This window comes from Scatophagus argus, chromosome 12 (genome assembly GCF_020382885.2).
Source record: "Scatophagus argus isolate fScaArg1 chromosome 12, fScaArg1.pri, whole genome shotgun sequence".
Taxonomy (NCBI): domain Eukaryota; kingdom Metazoa; phylum Chordata; class Actinopteri; family Scatophagidae; genus Scatophagus; species Scatophagus argus.
In genome coordinates, this window is record NC_058504.1 from 19,787,140 (window position 1) to 19,810,789 (window position 23,650).

Here is a 23,650-nt window from a genome sequence, read left to right on the forward strand (position 1 = left end):
CTATTTTTTCCCTCCTCTTTGTAATGAAATGTATCTGTCTATCTTCTTGATTGGATTGGATTAGTTTGGTACAAAATAAATAGTTCCTACTCATCCTCCAACTTTTTTACATAATATCCTAAAATATAGGAAATAATGAATAATTTTATCTTAGTAATAATCTACTGGCCTTGCTGTCTGAGACTACAATCTGAAAAGTATTATACCTTAACCCATCGGGAAAATGCTTTCAATACACACCGAAAAACAACTGTCATAGCTAGTAATATATAACTCCTAACTCACACGCAATGCAAGTTACTGGGGAACTTTGCCTTTACTCGAAAATATTGTTTTTATCATGTTTTTCAAGAGAAATATCTGCTGACTCTGTTTTTCCTTATCAGTTAAGTCCTAGTTCTGAGATTATTTACGTCACAGATGTCAAGGAAACTGTCATTCAAAAACAAGACGTCATGTCATTATCACAAAAACTCAAGTTAGATAATATCAATGCTGTGAAAAATGTAGTCATTACAGCTGTGTTTCTAAGTACACAATTTGAATTATGATTGGTTTAGAAGCACAATTGTATTTTTCACAATTTATCTTAGCTGCAGCAGGAGAATGCTGTAACTGTTTGACATATTTGTTCAGAATAGACAGCAAAAATACTAGAATATATTTAGCTAAAGTTATAATCATTTACTATATTTTCTTATATCATATTATATAAAGTAGGAGGAGGGGTTTTTTGACCCAACTACACCTGCCAACCATGTAACAGAGCAGAAGAAAGTGCACATTTGCTTACTGACGAGAGACTAGCTAACTCAGCTAACTAATCTATCCAAAGTATCGTCTATCAGTGTGGCAGAAAAAACAAATGTATTTCTTGCATGAAACTGCTCACAACAAGGTCTGTAAAGTAACCAGGTAATGATTTCTGGAAGAAGACATGGTCACAGAACATTTCTAAAGACAACATCCATGCAATATCCAGTGTATCACCTAACTCTTTGTTGGAATATGTCATCTTAAATATTTAATTCTCCTGGCTAGTTTTTTTTTCTCGTTGCTAACATGATATACAATCATGTATTTGACAAAGTGATTAATCTCGTCCCGGCCTCTCTTGTGAATGGCTGAGTCTTTCAAGGATTATTACTATTAATTGTATAGAACATCAAGTCATATTGTAATAAATTGCTATGCCTACTCCTATTGGCCCATTGGCAGAAATGTTGATTTCAGACTAATATTATTGCACATTGCTACATTTTTTAATCATCATAATAATTGTAGGTTACATTAAGTGTCAGACTTTTTTTAAGCTGTAAAAGGCTGACACTTAATGTCACCTGCAAACTATTCACCAACGATATCTTTCATTTGTTTTCCTTCAGTATCCGTTTATAGGTTATATATAATAACCTAATAAGGTTTTGTAATTACCCTAGCAGCATGGCTCTAGGGATGACAATATTGAACTGCTGGTTAGTTTGTTGGTTCATACTGAAATATCTCGACAACTGTTTATCGGATTGTTATTAAATTTTAGACTGGACTAGACTTTAAATTTTCTGTTTGTGTGCTAATAAACAAATGTTTGGATGCTAACGAGATAAACTAAGATGGTGAACATAGTAAGCATTACACCTGCTAAACAGCAGTCACAAAGTGCTCCTGTGACTGCAGACTCTTAGTGTTGTTAGGCACTCTCAGTGCTCACTAAAGATTAGCGAAAGATGATGGTTTAATATTTAAAATATAAATATTGACTTCTGTATGTGACAAGGTGCATTTCTCAATAATCTTAAACCACAATTGTTTTTCAAGTTCAACCATAGTGTTCATGTTGCCTAAATCTAGCCACTCATAAATCTAACCAGTGAACCCCTGTCTCCATCTTCAAGGTCCTATGTTTTGCCCAGTAGAAAAAACAAACAAACAAACAAATCAACACTTAATTACATTTCCTGACTAAATGCAATTGGCAAAACAAATTAATAACGTATTAGCATCATTATAAGGAGACAGAGCTGATTGTCTACAGTACATTAAAAACAAAAGAACAGAAATGTCGCCTGTCAACTGCTCTCGAATTCTCACTCATTCTCAGCTGGTCGGCCTTTAATACAGAGATAGCAAAATAACACTGCATGTATTTCTTGCCATCCCTGAAACAAACCATGTTGAAGAGAAAAATATGATACATCTGTGCTGTGAACAAATCAAATCTTTCTTACAATCATCTTCAGTCTACATCTGAAGGAAGAAAAGAATGCACCTTGGCTTTGGTCTCCCTATCATCATATCTATGCATACAGCTACTACTGAAGGTCGCCGGGCCCTGCTCAAGGTTTCTTCCTGTTAAAGGGAGTTTTTCTTTGCCACTGTCTGCTTGCTCGGAGGTTCAGGCTCTGGGTCTCTGTAAAGCATCTAGAGACAATTTTAATTGGATAAGGTGCTATATAAATAAATTGAATTGAAACTGAATTGAATTGAAGGCAAGTATGGGCCACCCTTACTTGCCCACCTCTGACACAACATAAAATTAATTTTCAGGGGGTGTAACAGACTCCAGATCCTTGGCGAGCCAGGTCACATAGGATCTAGAGCCACCAGCTACCACCTGCCCTTCTATACTGTGATTATTTTCTTGCCCCTTTCCCTGCTCTGTCTTTTTTTTTTGTATTCATAAATCCTTATTTTATATTCCAACTTTCCCTGAGTGAAGGCACTCTTCTTACTGATCTATTGTGTATTTATGCTCTTTTGTTCTTACTGTACACACTGTGGGATTCCTCTGTGGACACTGTATGCTTCAGAGCCAGACTGCTGACCAGATTTTCATTAATTCTATTATTGCATTCATTTTATTCCAACCTTTCACAATCTCACAATTTAAGAATATCGACAGGAACTGCTAATGGTTTTTTCAACAGAATGGAAAATGATCAACCACAGGCTAAGTTTACTATCGAAAATGTGTATGAGAATGTGACATGAATGTGAAACCTGCGACCATGAACTTTGAACTTTTGTTTATACTTCCTTAGATGCTATTTGATGACAAGTAGTGATAGGCCACAATTGTAATAAATAACTAATAATAAGTAAAATTAAATTAAATCCATAATTGCTAAAATCTGTAAAATATTTCAGGAATAAAATATTTTAAATTTTATGACACAGAAAGTTTTGACATTTGGGGTTATTCGGGTTTTACTCTGATTGGAGGACTAACACCGGGCTCACAATCTAATTGATTTTGAAATTGAGTTGCATGATGCAACTAAGGAGAAACTGACTAAATACGCCCCAAACTCCTGTAGTGTGAGCTTGGCATAAGGCCATCTTTTTGCCTCAACAAATTTCCATGAAATCCCAAGTATTTAAGAAAATGTCTGAGAAAACATCAAGAGTAAAAGAGCTATTATAGAGGTACAGAACAAGTTTCTTTTTTTTTATTTTTATTTTTTAATGAACCTGAATGAATAAACATCTTTCAGCTGCCCGGTGTAGATTTTCCACCATCAAGAGTACAGATACTGACACATTTTCCTCGGTTGAAGCTAAGATTAAGCTAATTTTTTTGTAGAACTTAATAAATATTAATTTAGTGTAGTGAAATTTTGTTAATGCCTTAATGTTAAATATCATTTTTAATTCATTTTTAATCACTGCAGCCTTTTGCTGACTCAGCTTAACATAGCTCAAATCCTGTTCAACTCATTGTATGTCAGAACATTTATTAAGAAATCCAAACTCCATGGACTGGGAGATGAAGAAGTAGGCTGGGATTCAAATAAGTGTTTTTTGTTGGAGGAGTGTAGAGGAACAGGGAGATGATTTGAAAGAAAGAATGAGGAAACAGCTTGCAGAGAATCTGTTTAAGCAATAAACTGAAAATGAATACAGTCAAGGGGAAAGTGGGGAAAGAGCAGACAAAAGAAGAAATAACTGTTGGGTCTGATGACAAGCATCCAAAATGTATAAAACAACTCATATGATTTTTATTTGCTCTCAATTAAATTATTTCAACCAATATATCCAAAGAATAGTCAAAGAAATCAGCAAAAATCAAAAGACAACCACTATACTGTATATTGCCATTGAATATAACAACTCATAATTATTGTATCAAACAATCTCAAATATCCAGAATTCATTGGTTCTAATAAGACAATGATAAGTACCTTTGTGTAAATTCAAAACATTATTCTCTTTGCTTAAATATTATGACAATAATCTTGAGTTCTTAAAGCTCACAAAGAAGAATGTGGTCTGGTTCAGCTTTGAGTCAGGCCCCCTTTGACTGGTAGTGGTCTTAATTCTAGAGTGACAGGCCCAAAACATTGATCCATTAGCAGAACTTTACTGCCATGAGCATTCATCCATTGATCCATCCAACCAACCATGCATTCATTATCCATCCACCCATCCATCCATCCACTAATGAAAAGAAGAACAAAATGAAAGCAAAAAGGAGCTCTGGGTCTTACACTTGTAATGATGGTGTTAACAGAAACTGCAGGGAACAAATCACTGTCATGTAAATGTCTATGCATAAGTTATGAAAGCTGTACAGAGATTATTGTAACAAACAAACATTAAAAACAAAGCCCCACCAACCTTCTAGAAGGATAAAATCTTTAATGAAACAAAACAATAAACAATAAAAATGTTTTTGGAGGGATGTCTCCTTTTTTCCCTTTATCAGTTTAAACAAATATACTGTAATCAACATAAGATGTTTTTTCTTCTCCATTTTAAAAGAGGCTGCGAGAAATGATTGTGTCATTTACTCTTATCTATGTTCATTTGATTATTATTATTTTTTTTTTTTATCTAAATGGTGCTCATGCAAATAGAAAAAGCCAAGTCCTTTATGCATTTAATTTGATGGTAAACATTGGTAGGTAACCTGACTTGGCTAATTCATCATCTCTTTATGAGTTGACTAGTTGCTGATTACTTGGTTACAAGGTAATGAGCTGGCTGGTTTTTCAGTTTCACAGAGCCTTTTAGCATAACCTGCCTAGCTCAAGAAGTAATTAGCCTTTTATGTTTCCATATACACCATCTAACTTGCTCAGTAATTAAGCTTAGCAAATGCTTTACGCATCACTTCTTATCTAAAAAATCTTCCTGGAATCCATTTCTTTGAAGTCAACCATTTTAGTCTCTAAGAGCCAAACCAGGTAGCTAGCTAGCTAGCACTGTAGTTCAAGAGGTTGACTTGTTGTTTTAAGGTGAACTGGTATTCCAAAATCACTACTTCAACTGTGCCTAGTTCACTGACAAGCCAACTTAGTCAACAGGTAGACTGAACTTAGATCGAGTGGACTTCTGAGATTACACCACCTTTGTTCTTCAGTCAGCTGATACTTCAGAGTAGTCAAAAGACTGACAAATCAGCTGGTTCTTGGGAACAAATCTAGTGTGCGAGTAGACTGTGATTACAAGATACTTTTTTTCTGCTCTGATGTCCATCTTGGTAACTTGTTTGACAGAAGGAGTACCTCCTCATTGGACCTTTTCATCAAATTTTCCAGTTCAGTATATCCACACGTCCATACCCATTTACAGACTCTTTGCACTGGCCAAATGCCCATGACCAGCCCCGTTGAATTACGGGGGCTCCTTTCCAATGGTCACCAGTGATCATGGCTACACAGCTTGCAGATTGTATCAGTCTGTAATTAGTTGCTGTGTACAATCAGTTTTGTAAACTGAACTCATCTGTCTGCAAGCAGTCTGTAGCCAGTTTACCCAGTCTTTATCAGTCCAAGCATTATACAGTCTTTAAGCAATCCTTTGGGATGAAGAGTACCACAAGTCTGAAGGGAGTCTCTCTTGAATGCCATGGCTGTACACATTCCAAGAACCCAGTGAAAACCAGTTGACAAACCAATCTACCCCATGTCCTAAGCCAGTGTAAAAGCAGTCTGTAAACCGGTCTGTAATCGTGTACCAGTTGAGCAGTCCATCTACCAGATGTCAGAGCTTAGTTCTCTGCTGGTGAGAGGTACGAAGGTGCTGTTCAGGTGGAGTTCCGGCTTCTTCCCGAGTGTACTGCTCTGAGGCACCTGAAAAATTCACAGCACAGCATATAAGTAGGAATCCCCCCAAACACTAGAACTCCTAGCAAAAAACTATGATTATTAAGAGAAAACAGGGGCTTTATTCTCTAGAATTTACAGTACTACTGCATGCCAATAGTGTATCATGCCTCATATATGACAGCTATTTCCCAGTCTGATAAATATATATAAACATGGTATGTTGGATAATGTGAAGATACAATTTTCTTTCTATGTTTCTCTTTTATCCAAACAGACCTCTTGGTCCCCAGTGAACTGCTCTGAACCCCTGGGGAGAAAAGAGGGGTTTTATTTTTAATGTTTAAACTCTGAGAACATGCACATAAATAAAAAAAACAGCACGAAAATGCATAAAGGATACACTGTGTAGATGTTGGATGCTAGTAAGTAACAAGGAACTGCAAAGAGGGGGTGTGGGGTGGGTTCGGGGGTAGATGGGGCTTTCTTTTCTCACACCTGTCCATTCAGTAGTGTCATAGGGATGTTGCAATAGACGTGGCGTCCCCCCGGGCCCAGAGTTGAGAACTGCATGGTGGAAGGAGGCGGGAGGGGAGGTGACAGGGAGGAAGGTTGTGGGGGAAGCTGGAACTCGTAGCTACGGCAGAAATGCCTCATTTGGGCTGCTGTGGCAGTGTGACCACCTCCCAGTGGCAAAGTCATCTGGTTGTAGTCAGGGATTTCTGTAGCCAAAGCAACCTGTGGTGAGAAAAAAACCCACTTTCTGTCACCTAAAGTATACTCGCAAGTCAGTTCAACCCATTGACCTATACAAAGATGCACAATGGGTCTCAACATCACTGTACAAAACTGAAGTCAAGATAAGCCAGGTACTTGTGCTGAGAACATAATTTGGAGCCAGAGTCTGAGCAACAATGATTGAAGTTCCTGCCCATACGTCTGTATGACCTCATCTCAAGCAGCACTCTGCTATCAATCATGTTTCTCACCCTTTTTATAGCATCAAACAATCTCTAAAAACCAAACCTATAAAAAAATGAGCATTTGAACATATATTTGTGTGATAAAAGCTACCTAAAATGACAGACACCATCTTTGGAAAAGAACATGATCATAACTATAAGACTGAAACCCTGGAGCCTACACACTTTCAAAATGGGTTACTCACAAAATTGCAGTATGAGTTAGGCAAATCTGGTCAAATTTGATTAGTGGAAACACAAAGCCGAAGTAACAACATCAATTTGAAGTACACGTGCACTGGCTGACCTGATGATGTCCATGCCTATTCTCATTAGGAGGGGCCAAGGAGGCGGAAGTGGTTGTCATGGCAATGGTGGAAACAGTAGTTTGTAGGTCACCAAAGAGGCCCTGTTCACCAGAGTCCATCACCTGTTACCATGTAAACACAATTATGTAAAACTGTACAGAGAAAGCCACATAACAGTGAGATTTTTATAAACTACAAGAAAAGGTGAAATTATAACCCCTCTCTGTTTCCTTTGGTCTGAACCATTTTTAAAGTTCACTTTGTTGCATTTATGTATTTGGTTCATTTAGGTTGACACTGTCAAATTCCAAGTGAACTAGGAGGGCAAAACAAAAGTCATATGTATTCAGGCAGTCCATAAAATGTCATCCTGCAGGGATGGATATGTTGTTGGTGGTGGTTTGTTGCTGAACATGACAGAAGACTTGAATTCATCAGCGTTGCCATGCATTTTTTTAGAAAGTTAGGAATTGTCTTCTTTGGCCCATAAACTGAAGAGCATTTCACCTCTTCTTGGCTTCGTTGTATCATATCAAGCTTTCCAAGCATGACAAACTACTGAGTATCACATCTCAATGTATATCTACTTAAACTCACATAGGCCTCGTATTTGGGATTGTTTTACAAGTGGTAGTTTCTCACTATTCTCACCTGACCTAACAAGCTGTTCTGTACATACAGAACATAAAAATGCATCAATTCCTAATATTTGTTGTAAAAATCACACAGTAATAAAGTTGATGTGATAATACTATCACTATCATGGCTCAGATTCCACAATATGAATTATTAAGGCACTGAATGACATTAGGATAATTATGCAATCTGTTGCAGTTATAGTTCACTCTGCAGTGCTTTCTCAGTGATTATTCTCCAGTACCAAGTAACAGTAGCGGTTTCTCATATGGGCGAATTGGGTGGCATGTGAGGACCTCCGCCCACCGAAAAAAAGATAAAAAATACATAAATAATTAATTAATAATTGGCGCCCCCTGGCATTGTAATTGGCCCCCCCGAGATGTATTTAAGTGTGCCGTTCATGCATGTTTACATTGATGCACTTTTCCAGGGGCACTGCTAAAATATTTTGGAGCACCTCCTGCCCAGGATGAGTCTCCAGCAGCAGAGGATCAGGAGATCCCATCCACCTGGCCGCTATGGCTTCTATGGCATCTCTTGCCATGTCTTAGGAAGGCGAAGGAGTTTGCTGCTGCTTCTCCCCAGCAGGAGTCTATAGGTGGGTGGTATTTTGCTTTCATTTGTGTGTGTGTTTGTGTGTGAAGATAGAAGTAGCAGTGTGTTTTATCTGTGAATTTTACCTTCCTGTACACATTTTTTTCCTGTTAGTTGTGACTAATCCAGTTTTGCTATTTCTTAAAATTATGTTTTGTTAGACTGCTGCGTGCTTTGAATAATGTGTTGTTCTACAGAAATGCCTGAACCCCCACAAAGTTCATTTTCCACTGGGGAAGAGCCTCTTTCAACAGACCCTGCAGACTGGCCATCACCTCTGACAGACAGCATAAGGACCGAGTTGGTATGCAGAGGGCCAAGTAAGGTGGCATCAGATTTCTTTTTTCCTCAGAATGAGAATGATGGGAGATGTTGTCACCAGAAGGGTCAGGTTTTAGTTCTGTATGTGTGTGTGGATTTGTGTATTTTGACTTGTATTTTTATTGTTGTCATTTATATTCAATTATTCTTATTTCTTTGTTGTGCTTTTCTATGCTTGTGATGTGAAATGTGTATTTTCTTTCCAATCAATTCAATTCAGCTTTATTCATAAAGCACTTTAAAAACAATATATATCTTGCACTTTAAATTGGTTGTTTAATGTTTAGTTTGTTTTATTGTATTTCTATCTTAATAAAGTGTATACATATACTTTCCACCCTATGTTCTCTTTGGGTTGGTGGGGGCGTGAGCCAGTGCGGGGGGGCACCACAGGGGCTGTTCGCCCCGGGCGCCATTCAGGCTAGGACCGCCACTGCCAAGTAACATGACAACATTTCTTTGCTATTCAGGGCACACACCACCTGAGGTGGCCTTAGTACATGGCAAACATGTACATATTGTCATACATTACTTGTATTTAGCCAGCATTTCAAATGCCATCTGCTTACTGTGAATGTGTACATCCCAGGGCAGTGTATTTAAATGTGCAGTCTAAATTTATTTTCTAGGCTTGTCGACGTGTTATGATGGTAGCATTTTTCTTTATTTACACCTGTAGCTGTACACATTAAGTTTGATGTATCAGTGAAAAGAAAGGTTTCCAGAACATATTTTTGGAGACATGCAAATTTATCTCTCTTTTTAAACTAGTTTATGCCACAAACATGGATTTGCAGTCTAGTATTTCTTTTTTGGTAGCTAACGTAAAGGTTTGTGGTGTACATGATTGAGAAAAACTGGAAATAGATAAAAGAAAAACAAATTCCAGCCTTTTCTTAATGGTAGCATACCTGACGTCTGGACAAGGTCTCTCTGCGTTTAGCAGGCATTTCGTAGACCACCTGTTTCCAAAACTTAGAGGACAGTTCATTGCTCTTAGGACCCCTCCACTTGATGATGGATAAAACCTGCAGAGAAGATGTCTTTTAACTGTATTGTTTTAATCTCCTGCTGTACCCCTCCATCTGTTCATGACTTTCTTTGTGTACCTTGATTGTATGTTTCAGTGCCTCCACCTCTTGATAGTTGATGACATTTTTCAGGTCTGCACACTCTATCATGATCACCTGGAAACACAGAGACACACAGGTACGTAAAGGGGAGAAACACAACAAAAAATATCTCTTTGACTGTCGTATTTCCTGTTAGCTTCCTAGCTCATACCTTGATCTCACCGGTAACCAACATGGAGTGGAGGCGTGTCTCTATCTGGAAGATGCTCCACCCTCTTTTGGCGACAAACTCTGGAGTCAAAACGATGATCAGCCGTCTGCTCTGATCCACACTACGAGCCAAGTCCTCAATGTAGGCTGCGAGAAACAGAAATAGAGGCAAAACTAAATGTAAAAGCAAGAAGAGAGTGATGTCTTGCAGTTTATATGTTTGAAATAAATGGTCCATCCAGAGCGTATTGGAAAAATAATGTTTTCTCTTGACTGTCAGTAATGATATTCTCTTGTTTTGTTAAATCACTTACACTGAGTTTAAATCAAACAGAAGGTTGTGTTACATCATCTACATTAGTGGGGCAAGGTAAAACAGGGCCAACAGGAAAAGGAAGGTAACAACGTGAGCTAATACGAGATTGAATATGCTTATTTGACATTAGGTTGTTATCAGTATTGTGTCTGTGCAGTCTAGCATGCACCTGGAGTCTGGTGACTGCGGTTGCCTAGCTTAGCAACAATTGGGGTTATAGAGAACCATGTGCTCTAACTATTTCCTGTCAAGCAACACCTGGGTGCAGTGGACTATGCAGCTTCCTGAAGCATCATCACAGTTCCGCTCAGCTTGGATAACACATCTTGATCTTAGCTCCGTATTGTGAACATGATGATGTGAAATTGATCTCAGTCTTCTCATTGCAGTTTAGGGGATTTACATTTGTTGAGTGAAAAAAATCATTTACATAAGTTTCTGTGATACACTCAATGCAGATAATCTGTTGAAGAAATGTTCATATCTAAAGGAAATTCTTTGGTATATTTGACCAGATTTTCTTGGTGGCTTGTCTAATGTATAGCTCAAATGCAAATATAGGAAATATGATAATTCATGTTATTTATATTGCCTCAGATATGATACGGTAAGAGAGAGGAATCAAAGTATTTCATCAAAACTATTCCTTCAGTCATGCATTCATTTCTTCAAAATAAAAAAATGTAAGAGTCAATTTTAAGTGTTTTATTTGTTATAGACTGTAGGAAAAGAAACAAGAGCTTCAAAAGGAAGAGGCAGAAAGAAAATTTGAATTTAACATTAGTATGCAGAGAAAACAACCCTGCACTATGTCTACTTTCTTTTTGCTGACAGCACCCTTTTACTCATTTTGCTCATGACTTGAATGAGTGACACAGTGAGTATACAGTAGAAATTATTGTGCAAGAATTTTGGTTCTGACATAGCACAAGGAAATCAGCTCTAAAATGATACTCCTCTGTCAAGTTTTACTTTAATTTATGGAGGAAAATGTGAGGAGTCGATGAGATGTGATCAGAGGTAGAACTACTGTAGGAGTCAATATAGAGCCAAAAACACAGTTTTAAATGCTTGTTTTTCATCCCCACTGGTGCTGTTGCTTCATAGCAAGCCCTATGGAGTTTTACCTTCCCAAACTGCCCCATTTCCAATTATTTGTTTGTGACATTCTAATGTTTTTTTTGGCACCAATGAAATTGCTCATTATTTCCCAAATTCATAGTTGTATAAAAACTGTTCGTGAACAACGGGCTCTCTCCTTTGCCATACTAACTCAATTGATGACAATGCGACACATTGCAATTTCACACTCAATTTGAGGGGCACAAATAGTACATAACATCCCAAAGTTCAGTTGGTTTCTTTCTTTCTGGTTTAATTTTCCATCACTCTTTTCCTAACCTCTCATTTTCTCTCCTGCCCTTCACCTCCTCTTTCCGCTCTCTATTTCTGAGGATTATGTAAATCGATTAATGAAATAACCCAAACTAATGACCTCGTCCCCACCTCTTTCTGTCCAATGTTGTTTATTTCTCGCTCTCTTGTTAATTTCAGGGGGCTAATGGAGTGGATAATTGAATGGTGTATTTTAGGTCGCATCGCTGTGCTGCTCTGTCAATAGCTTTAGATAGCACTGTAAAGGTACCTCTCTCTGTCTTCACTCATTTGGTGTATTTTCCACACGACACATTTGGTTCACATGCAGCTTAGACAGAGTTATACACAGTGGACATTTGTTTTTAGGATGTTTTCAGGGCACAGGAAACCTTGTTTGGAGGAAATATGACTCTCATCTATTTTCAGGAGGTGGTGTTGTGTGTGTTTGTCTTGAGTGTGTGTTGGGAGGAGGCATACTTTTGGCTGAGGGCAGGCTATGTTGAACAAGGCAATTCATTATGAGCCAAAATTTAAATTTATTTATGCATTTTCGGAGAAAATGTTAAATAATGCAAAGAACAACACATTAGCTTTTTACTTTCTAGCCACATTATAAAGTTAAGTTAGTGGCTGCATTCTTTTTTCTTTTGTTTAGAACGTTTTGACAAATTTAATATTACAGGAGCTGAAGCATTTGTACAATTCTGGTTACAAAATGCTAATGCACAGGGGATAATGGCTCGATTTTTTATTTTATTCATTAGTTTAATACTTCAGCTGAGTTAACCAGGTGCCTTAGAGACTATTAAATGTTGTTAGAGCAGGAATTACAGTATCTACAAAATCAGTACTTGGAAGTACACCCCTTTTACATTACATGAGTGCGTTTGCTCCATATACATAAAGTATTCATCCTCCCTTTCTTAGTGCAAATGACCACGAAAGCATGTGATACATGTGCACATTTAAGGCATGCACAAGAATGTGCCTGCGTGTGTTTGTTTGTGTGTTTATATAATAGACAGCCATATGAAACAGATGACCCTCAATACGTTTCAATTTAACTGCTTCACTCACCGTCCCTGCAGCTAGCAAGGCCGGAGATGAGCTGAAAAATGATGAATGAGTGTGGCAATGTGTGTTACTCATGTTGTGGGGTGTGTATGTACTGAGAACAATGACAAACCTTGACATTCCATTATATGTGCCTTTTTCTCCTCGTATTCTTCAGACTGCATGTATAGTCACAATACCCGACAAAACTGTTATCATCATTAAACAAATTCACAGTGTACACTTTGAGAGTATTCATAGTTGTGACTGTGCTGTTGTACAGACTGCAATCCACACACTGTCTCAGACTATCCACCTATCTATTCATCTTCTTTCGCTTCATCCGGGTCTGAAACTATTTCAGAATATTACTGAGAGACAGAGATAGCGAGAGATAGACAGTTATGTCATGTTTCCACCTTTCTGTGCATATGCAGTGAGATTGTGTGTCTGTGTATGTCTGCATCTGGTCAAAGAATTGACACATAACAGCAGTAAAGGTCATATTTCCCCTTCCAGTTGGATAATGAGTGACACGTAACCAGAAATTAATTTTAATTTTGTCTGTTTCTGTGTGTGAATAACTGTATGAGAACAGAGTGCCTGAGCATCTGTAGGTGTGAAAGTGAGATCTAGAAAGTTAGAGAGGCAAAGGAAGGCACAGATTGTGGCTGTGTTGGTTTCATAGGAAGTTGACAACAAGAACATGTCAGAAACTGTCCGATGTCTCATGACTATGCTGTTGTGTATTGCGAGGTGTGTTGTTTGAGTGTACATGGTATGATACCCTGAGATCATGCACACATGTACCGCATGTGTTTGTGTCTCTGTGCAAGTAAATTCTGGGTATTAGGGTCTATAATCGTTCATAAAGTAGAGAGAGAGACAGCGGATTTGTGTATATGTGTGTGCGTGGGAGTTGCGGTGAAGGGGGGGGTTGGGGGAGTGAGGTAGACAGACAGACAGATGAACGGAAACTTACTGCTGCTGGGTATTAGATCTCTGTCTGGTATAAACAGCTTGTATCCATAATGTTTCTCTAAAACATCCGGCAGGATCTCTAAAGCAAATGTTTCCTCATCGCTGCTTGTCCTGCTGGAATAGGGAATAACAGTTGTGGCTCCATAATTCAGATGAAAAACCATTAGTTAAACAAGCACTTGAAGCTTTATGCAAATGCATTTAATGGTTAAAAATAAACTTCAGTACCCAGAAAATGTGCAATGTGACATCACTAAACCTAATGCTTAACAATGCAAGGCTGGTCCTTTTCATGCTGCTGTCACTCAAGATTGTGAGTACAAGAACCAGTATTATTAGCATGATAAGGTGTTTAATACACATACATGCGTACGGAGGCAACTGACCTGCCCAAAGAGTCTAGGTCCACTTTAGTATAGGACAGATAAGCATCATACTCCTTATTATCTGTGAAGGGGGAGACAGTCAGCCAGCCAGCCGGAGTGAGAAGAGAACAAGTACAGACATGTCTTTCAAAATCCCTGCATTTGACTGATTCAGAGCACTTGCTGTCGTCTTCCATGTTTGTAATTCTCTGGTTCTTTCCAGTGCACAATGTACATTGATACAAACACTCTGCCTGAATACTGCTGTTGTATGAGTCTTCTGAAGTTAATGCGAGGACATGTATGGTCTTACCATCTTCAGTTTCATCACTCCCAAAGTGTCTCCTGTAGCACAGCATGATCTCCAGATTGTAACACTTATACAGTGCTGTCAGGACTCCCAGCAGCAACAGTATGACTCCCAGCCCACCAGCCAACTCCAAACGATACATATCTACAGGAAAAGAAATTGATGAGGTTTATATCAGTTATTGTTCAAAGGATCGCTGATTGTGAGGTAAAAATAATTGTTATTCTTCTCTAATGTGTCAGACTTTAAACACTGCATTAGTGAATCTCAGTTCTGTCTGTCTTGATTTTGTTTGTGCTTTTTACAAAATGGTTTGCTCATGTCTGAGTAGATGAAGTGAATGTACAATAATTTAACTCCAGGAACTACCTCTCTCTCCCCCTCTCTCTCTCTCTCCCTGTTTACATATGTAGGCTTAAATTACCTTCAGATTGGCAAATTTTCTGTCAACATTCAGTCAAACAAAATAGGTTGCTGATGGTGTTTGTTATTTTCTGATGAATCACAGCTGTAGTGTCAGTCAGACAAGCTCACTGAGGAGACTGAATGAGGCGCAAAAAGAACACACACCAAACAATAGTAATGGCATCATTATTAGGACAAATTCTGCAGATGACTCTTTAATGCACAGCCTTGCAAACTGTGCGTTTGCAAAAAAAGGTCAAATCTATTGTTGTGGACAGCATGTGTTTTGTAATCACCAAAAATATTGTGTTATGTCATAGTGATGTCAATCAGGCTTGGAATCATAGAATTAAAAAAAAAAGACAAAGATGGATATATTTTCAGGAGAATAGTGTGACTGTTGGCAGTGTTTTCATGGGGGAGCTGCCGGGCCTCTGTCATGGCCCGACCAGGTAACATCTTTCATTGTCTGTCTCACCCCTCCTATGTGTTGTTGGTGCAACCAGCAGAGAAAGCAAGAGTCAAACACAGATTCAAATGATCCAATATAACAACAAGCAGTGATAAAAACAGAGCAGAGCATAATATAACAAAAAAGTTAATACAGATGCCAGAAAGAACAGAAACAATTGGAAAACTTCTCAGTGGTGCAAATGTGACACATTGTGGTTTTACACAGCAGGGATGGGCAGCAGGCAAAACAGTTGCGTAAGTTTGGCGTGGAAGAACTACTGTATTGCGCTTGAGTTGTAAACGCAACAATCTTGTGGCAAACCTTCCCAGAGGAGTGGAAGCTGCTGTAGTTGCATTAATGTATGTGTATGTAGTTCCAGTAGGTATGTTGTATGCAGTACTTTTGTCTATATAGTGTACATAACTGTACTGGGGACAACTGGGCATTGTATGGCATTTTTTGATACAGCTCTGAAATGATGCAAGTTTTGGGATAGAAAGACAATATGTTTTTCTACAAAATCTTTTTGTTAATTCTAAATTTGAGAACACAGTGTCATTAAATGTTGTCAGCAGAACATCAAATGCTGCTAATTCTGACTTGTTTCAAATGTTACTTTTCCCTCATATTCCTTTCTAATTTGTTTTAGATACCATCCTGCAAAACATCAAAAGAATTAAACTCTTAAAGTTTATAAATTGCCTTTACAGTATTAGTCACTCTTTGTCTGCAAGTGTGGAGGATGTGTGGTAACAGCCACAACTGTCTTCTCATCAGGACAAAGAAAACCCACACTGACTAAGAAACCTCACAGACAGAAATTTTCATGACCAGAAAAGTGTAATGCAGTCACTCCTCACGAGCAAACTCTAAAATCGCATTAGACGCAGAGCGATGACATCTACTCTGTGTGGCCATTTCCAAACAAAGTAGGCAGGTAAAACGTATTATGATATGATCATTGTGCAATAATCCCCCATCTCCTATGAACAATTGAGTAAAACTGCAATAATGTTAATAGTCTTAAAATATTGTAAATATCATGTGGGTTTCTTATATTCCCCTTATTTACTTTTGTATATTTTTATTTGTATATTTTTATTGATCTGTATCTTTATTTGCTACCCCTGTGCTGCTTTGACAAAGCGAATTTCCCCAATGTGGAACAGATAAAGGATTATCTTATCTCAAACGTCACAGCAGCAGGTAACTAGTTACTCACATTAAACTGACAAGAATCCAGAACATGCCTTCAGTTGGCATGTTGATAAGCTGCACATGATTGTCAGTACCAGTCATTCAGCATGAAGTGGGTAGAAGTGAAATTTGCAGAACAGATGCTCAGTTTATTGCAGATGCAGTCATTCAATGGAATAACAACACAAATTCACTCAAGTCCAAAGCTTGCAAGTTTGGATAAACATTGCAAGTCATATCTGTTGATGTATTGTTATCAAATTGTCATCTTCTGTCAAGAAACTTCTTTCATTACCCAAGTGAAAGCCTGCTGTCAGCCAGCATTTCCACCATACATGCACCAAACTCTACTTGTTACTTTAAGAGGCCTCATAGAGAGGCAACATTTCTCCTTTTTGAGAAAAATATTACTTATATTTGATATATTTGAAAAACTAAACTGTGACAAAAGGCAATATTGCATATAGCAGTCACAACCACTGAGGCTGGAAGGGACAATTACAAGCTAATCATGGATAATCATACTAAAACATCATATAAAGGTAGGCTGGTGCAACAAGTAACTCACAAAGTCAGTGAACACACTCAACAATATCAACCTATAAATTTAGCTATATCACTATAGGCTTTATTGCCAAACACTGTCGGTGAAACATAGTCTTACTTTAATGCTCATGTTGGTCAGTAACATCACTTTCTAACCGGCGATATATATATAGTTCAACCTCCATGGTAAAAATAGTATAAAAATAATTGCTGATTAAAGCTTCATAACTTAAACCTTTGTTGTAGAAAAGAGTGTTTTCCTTTTGTATAAATCTTTTCAATTGTGATTTTGGCCTGAGGATTAATAGCTTAGCATGAACATATATATCATTTTTGTCACACTTCAAACATGAAGAAAGGTATTGCAAGTTTAAGGGTTGGGGAGCTGAAAAGAAAGTCAGTCTGTGACTGTGATGCTTTTTGGTGAAAGGCAGTAAGTAGTTCATGATGGAATTAAGTTACATAAAGTTACATAAATAAGTTGAATTTTCTCTGGTAATGTTGTGAAGAATTGCGTCGGAGAAATAAAGGAGCAAAGGCTCACGTACACGCTAAATGTGGCTAAAAGCACTTGTACCTTGGGGAAACTTTCATCTTTGTGAGTATTGATGTGTTCAGAAAGCACTTGGACATGTGTTAGTTATTTTGGTTGTTAGAGTGTAATGGCAGTGCAAACGGCTAATCATTAAGTGTGGCACTGTGTATTGGCTTGGAATTTATTTTTCTCCTTCTGTATATTTCAGTTACAAGAAAAAATAATAAACTTTGTGAAAGATCTTCATTAAAATCAAGAAAAGCAAGCCTTGTTTGGAGACCTTTTTTAGTTTGTTCGCTGGCTGTCTAGCTTCACATAGTTACGTGGTGTGAGGACAGCACTGTAAAAAGACGACTACTTGGCGGGTTCAGGCTTACAGAGCTACATCAAGCAACATGAGCCTACGCTCAGGAAAAAATTATTTCAAAGACTACATTGTTGAACAGCTAGAGGAAGCAACCGGTGGTGAACAACGACCAGAAGTTACCACTCCACCAGCTACAATGCAGCAACAGTCTCAACTATTAGACACCAAGTCGCAGATATCCAGAGCCCCCACATGGCGGTCTCAACGGACATCTTCATCATTAACAGGTTCTGCAGCAGCAATGGGCTGAACTGGATTCTCATCTGCATGTCCTTCAGTGCCAAAAAAAATGACTGCAGTTGAAGCAGAGGCCTCAACTTGAAGAAGAAGAAGAAGAAGAAGCAGAGATTCAGAGTGGGAAGCTCTGCAGGGAGCTACGCCTGGAAGCTGAGTCCATTAGTACAGTGCAGCGCACTAAGGAATATGTTCAAAATCAACGTGAGCTTCTCTTCCCAGACACTCAGGACAATGCAGTACAGCCTCATGAAAGGAATGACAATGAAGTAGACGTACAAGGCGGCACTCAAATAACTAATCCTGTTACAACCAATACTCAAACAAACCCCCCACCAGTAAACAGAGAAATTAAACAGGTGTGTAACTAACAACAACATAATCGAACCAAACAATGCTCAAGATTTTGCAAAATACAGGAGTCGGACAAATAGCTGAGAAACTTCCTTTCAATTTAAAGGAAAGTTGGACAACTGTAGGATGGCAGTACAAAGAGGCTCATAATGTATCATTTCCTCCTTTCTCAGTTTTCCCGCAATTTGTCCAGCAGCAAGCGAAAATGAGGAACGACCCAAGTTTAGATGCCCATTTTCGACAGGCATGTTCCTCCTCACACAGAAAAACTGAGAGCTTATAATTGCAAACCCACTGTGTCAGCACACAAAATGGACATTGCAGCAGAGCATAATCCAAAACAGTCCTAGTCCAAAGAAAATGGAGGAACCTGACCGTCAGTGCCCGATCCACAAAAAACCTCACCCGCTCAAAGAATGTAAGCTTTTAAGGGGCAAACCTATTGAAGAAAGACAGACCTGTCTGAAAGAACATCACATCTGCTACAGATGCTGTGGATCTGTTTGACACATTGCAAAGGACTGTAAAGCAGCGGTTAAGTGTATTGAGTGTGAAAGCTCTAAACACACATCAGCAATGCATCCTGGTCCTGCTCCTGCCCCAAAGAGCATTACACCAGAAGACAGTGACAGTGAAGAGCAGATTGAGGACTTACCTTCAGTCGTGTCAAAGTGCACAGAGTTATGTGGCCAAAGCGATAGCCCACGCTCATGTTCAAACATCAGTCTGGTCAAAGCATATCCCACAGGGCACAAAGAGAAAGCTATTAAAATGTATGCTGTAATTGACGATCAGTCCAATAGATCACTGGCTAAGTCTGAGTTTTTTAGGCTGTTTGACATCAAGGCTCCACCCACTCCGTACACTTTAAAGACTTGCTCTGGCAAAGCACAGACCTCAGGTAGGAGAGCTGTAAACTTCTTACTCGAGTCTATGGATGGAAAAGTCAACATCCAACTACCCCGAATCGAATGTGACTCTGTTCCGGATGATAGAACCGAAATACCCTCTCCGGAGATTGCTCGGCATCATCCTCATCTACTCCCAGTTGCAGACAACATCCCACCTGTTGACCACCAGGCCCCAGTCCTTTTACTCCTGGGTAGGGACATCCTCAGGGTCCACAAGGTTCATGAACAAATTAATGGACCTCACAATGCACCATTTGCCCAAAGGCTCGACCTAGGTTGGGTCATTGTGGGAGAGGTGTGTTTAGGAAACGCGCACAGGCAGTCAAAGGTCAATGTCTATAAGACGCACACCAAAACTTGACACATTCAAAAAGCTCAATCCTGTAGTTGACAAAGACAACCTCTTACGAGTCGGGGGTCGTCTCTCTTCTGCCAACCTCACAGAGGAGGAAAGGCACCCTCTGATTATCCCATCCACCAGCCACATCGCCACACTACTTGTAAGTCACTTTCATGAACAAGTGGCTTATCAAGGGAGGCACATAACTGAAGGAGCTGTCCATAGTGGTGGATATTGGATAGTGGGAGGTAAGCGTCTTGTATCCTCTGTCATTCATAAGTGTGTCCCATGTTGCAAGTTACGAGGCAAAATGCAGGCCCAGAAAATGGCTGACTTACCCAGAGACCGAGTTACTCCTGAACCACCCTTTACCACTGCAGGTCTAGATGTGTTTGGGCCATGGACAATTGTAACACGTCACACAAGAGGTGGTTGTGCCCAGAACAAACGCTGGGCAGTGTTATTCACATGCATGTCAACGAGGGCTGTGCATATTGAACTGATAGAGACTTTGTCTGCTGACAGTTTTATCACCGCGTTAAGAAGATTCTTCTGTATTCGGGGCCCAGCCAAGTTTCTGCAGTCAGACAGAGATACTAATTTTGTGGGAGCTTGTAAGGAACTAGGCCTAGACTCAGAGAACACAGCAGTAGGAAAGTACCTGCGAGAGAGGATGTACATAGACATTCAACCCTCCTCACGCATCGCACATGGGAGGCTCGTGGGAGCGCCTCATAGGGGTTGCCAAGCGCATTCTAGAAGCAGTGTTGTCATGAACTGAACAAACACGTCTCACTCATGAAGTGTTATGCACATTTATGGCTGAGGTCATGGCAATTATTAATGCAAGACCTCTTGTGACCTGTATCCACTGACCCTGATTCTGATTCTGATGGCCCATGGGACTAATAGTAGAAACATTCCCCAGCAGCAATAAGAAGGTCCACAAAGTGGAAGTGCGGACTATACAAGATGGAACTGCTAAAGTGTTCCACAGTGACATACATGATGGTTTATTTGATGTTATCTGTTCTGTTTACATTGTGAGCTCATCAATCCCACTTTTCCTGTGAACCGTTGCCCCCCCTTATATGCTAACATGTTCCTTGCACTGATATCCTAAATGGTAGGAGACAAACTCAGTTACTATATACATGTTAATATAACATTAGCGGCCTATCATGCCAGACTTCAATATTCATGGAGTTGAGCATAATGTCTGAAATGGCTGTCTGTTGATCTCCCCATGCACATGCACACACACACACACACACACACACACAAAGGAAAGAGAGGGGAGAATTAGGTGTGTAAGACATGTTAACATGACACCCATGTAACAAGCTGGATGTCAAGAGCTAATATATATTATAAATATTTATTTGCTTCATTTGGTCATATAGGAACTGTCTTTGGACCTGCACTCTGGAGGTCAGAGGTTAAATGAATGCCACAGTTAAAAATTCAATTAAAGCTCCATTAGGCATAATTATTATATCAGCAATGAAAGAAGTGACTCCGGGTAATGTGAAAGGTTGTTGGAAGTGTCAGTTCAACCAGGAATTAACAGGCCACTACACAGCTCATTCATTTGGAACCTGGCAGGTTTGTTTGAGAAAATCACAAAATATGATTTTGTTTTACAGTTCTTCTGCACTAATGTCCTTGACCTGTCTAATTCTGCTCAATCATACAATCAAAATATTCTACTTAAAAACAATGCTGTGAAAGCTTTACTGAACAATGGCCACTGTGGTCACAAATGGCAATTGCAGTACAATGATATAAAATCGAATTAAACGACGCAGCAAGCCGAATCATACATCACCAAACATTCTTACATTCAAGCCTTTGCCAAATGAGTTCACATATTGGTGATTAAGCCTATCTCCACCAGGTAATTCTCTCTCTATCATGTATTCTCACTATGTTTTTAAATCTGGAATCTGCGGTGACTTTCCCGCACTGGCGCACCAGTAGGGATCTGTGCAAAGGTATAGCAACGGAGAAGGCTATAGCAACTAGAAGCACAGGAGAGCCTAAGCACACTGTCAGGGTTTGCGGAGTTACTTTCACTGCTAGTAGGGGGACGACATAAATTCCACTCTGCAGGTTTAATGTTAAGTAACCATTACAGACTAACAGCTCAAGGTGCCGACTTGGACACCAAACTTTCCAGATCCCAATCTAATCAAGCATGTATAGGATGCACTAGAACAAATCTGATCCATGGAGGCTCCACCCTGAGACCCACAGGACCTAAAGGATCCACCATCAACGCTGATACAAATGTGACGCACTGCACATTGTTTAGAAGCATTTGCGGAGATTTTTATTTACAGGGCATCCCATTGGTTATATAATTTGCCACTAATCATTTCCACAGCTTCAAAAAACATGGAGCCTTAACACAACAGTACAAAACCATGTTTATAGGTGTCAAGTAACAGGAGCTATAGGGCATCGGTTTGCATTACTTTTTTTGTGTGTCCCATGAAGACATATCTATCTAAAAGTAGATCATATGGTGATTTGATCTTGAGCACTTATGTATGTTGGCTGACAAGTACAAACACGCTGCATATACAGAAATGTTCTGCGAATACAGAAACGTGCTGCAAATAAGAAACAACTGAAAAAAAAAACGCCACACATCCAGAAAACTTTTTCATGTAGACAATTTTCCTCCCACCAATAATTTTCTTCTTTTTCTACTCACCGCTCTACATGTTTATATGTCCATTGTCTGTCTCCTGGATGGAAGCTCAGCACTGCCCCTAGAGGACTGGAGCTCTTCCGTTGTATGACTGGATATGCAGCATTTTTCTTTTTGCATTTGTTTTCTTATTTACAGCATGTTTCTGTATTTGCAGCACGTTTCTGTTTATGCAGCGCATTTCTGTATTTGTAGCGTATTCCTTTTGTTACTGTTATCTTATATGCAGCGCATTTCTGTATTAGCAGTGCCTGTCTGTATATGCACCACGTTTGTACTTGTCGGCGACCATACGTATGGAATTTATTCCGCCACAACAGCAGAAATACATTTTACTATTATTATAACATGAGTAATTCTGTATTTTACAAAACTGCAGATTATAAATTGGCACAAAACACAAAATCAGCCTCAACACAAGGTACATTGCCTTGACTGTGGCGAGACAGATGACCTCATGTCAGAATGTCAGACACACACGCACACAATCTAACACTATGTGTGTGTGTGTGTGAATGGAACATGCCTGGTGAAAGACATCGTTAGAAAATATGATCTATCACCATGTCACTCAGACACACATGCCCACACATACTAACTTGTCTTGTCCTTTTAAAATTCTTTCTCTCTTTCGAATTCTTTCAGATTTGAAAATTTGAACAAAGAACTTTGCTTTCTGTTTTCCTGGGGAGTGATTTCACACTGTGTTCTCACAGGCCCTAAGGTCAGACACTAAAGTACTAGTGTGTCATCACTGGCATGGTTTAGTCACTACCTGGGAGAACAGACCTATTTGTCTGGTGCACTTGTCATATGTATTTATCCGAAGAGAATGTCTTACTGTCATCTTTCTTTGCTTGGCTCTAATCAGCTCTAATCAACTTTTTTGATGAATGACCACTTAGACAGGATTTATGTTAGAGGTTAATATCACAGCAGTCCAGTGAAGAACTTTAGAGCGAGACATACAAACAGAAAGAGTCAGGCCTACCGTGCATTGTATAGTTTACAGATTTAATAGAGAGAGAGTTTATG

At 39.1% G+C, this 23,650-nt stretch overlaps 1 protein-coding gene across 4 annotated transcripts in view; it reads right to left on the minus strand.

Annotated features, from left to right (window-relative positions):
- Positions 1 to 3,978: 3,978 nt before the first annotated feature.
- Positions 3,979 to 23,650, minus strand: part of il1rapl2 (interleukin 1 receptor accessory protein-like 2) — a 311,687-nt gene continuing 292,015 nt past the window's right edge. Inside the window, exons 10-19 of one of the 4 annotated variants that reach the window (XM_046406983.1) lie at positions 14,560 to 14,700; positions 14,268 to 14,328; positions 13,883 to 13,992; positions 10,156 to 10,301; positions 9,981 to 10,058; positions 9,783 to 9,899; positions 7,317 to 7,439; positions 6,546 to 6,785; positions 6,327 to 6,357; positions 3,979 to 6,074 (exon numbers count right to left, since the gene is read on the minus strand). In XM_046406983.1, the coding sequence (XP_046262939.1) occupies positions 5,986 to 6,074; positions 6,327 to 6,357; positions 6,546 to 6,785; positions 7,317 to 7,439; positions 9,783 to 9,899; positions 9,981 to 10,058; positions 10,156 to 10,301; positions 13,883 to 13,992; positions 14,268 to 14,328; positions 14,560 to 14,700 (1,136 nt within the window). In that variant the 3' untranslated portion in view covers positions 3,979 to 5,985. Of the gene's footprint in view, positions 6,075 to 6,326; positions 6,358 to 6,545; positions 6,786 to 7,316; positions 7,440 to 9,782; positions 9,900 to 9,980; positions 10,059 to 10,155; positions 10,302 to 13,882; positions 13,996 to 14,267; positions 14,329 to 14,559; positions 14,701 to 23,650 lie in introns of all 4 variants that reach the window. The other 3 variants (XM_046406982.1, XM_046406986.1, XM_046406985.1) reach the window with 3 other exon arrangements.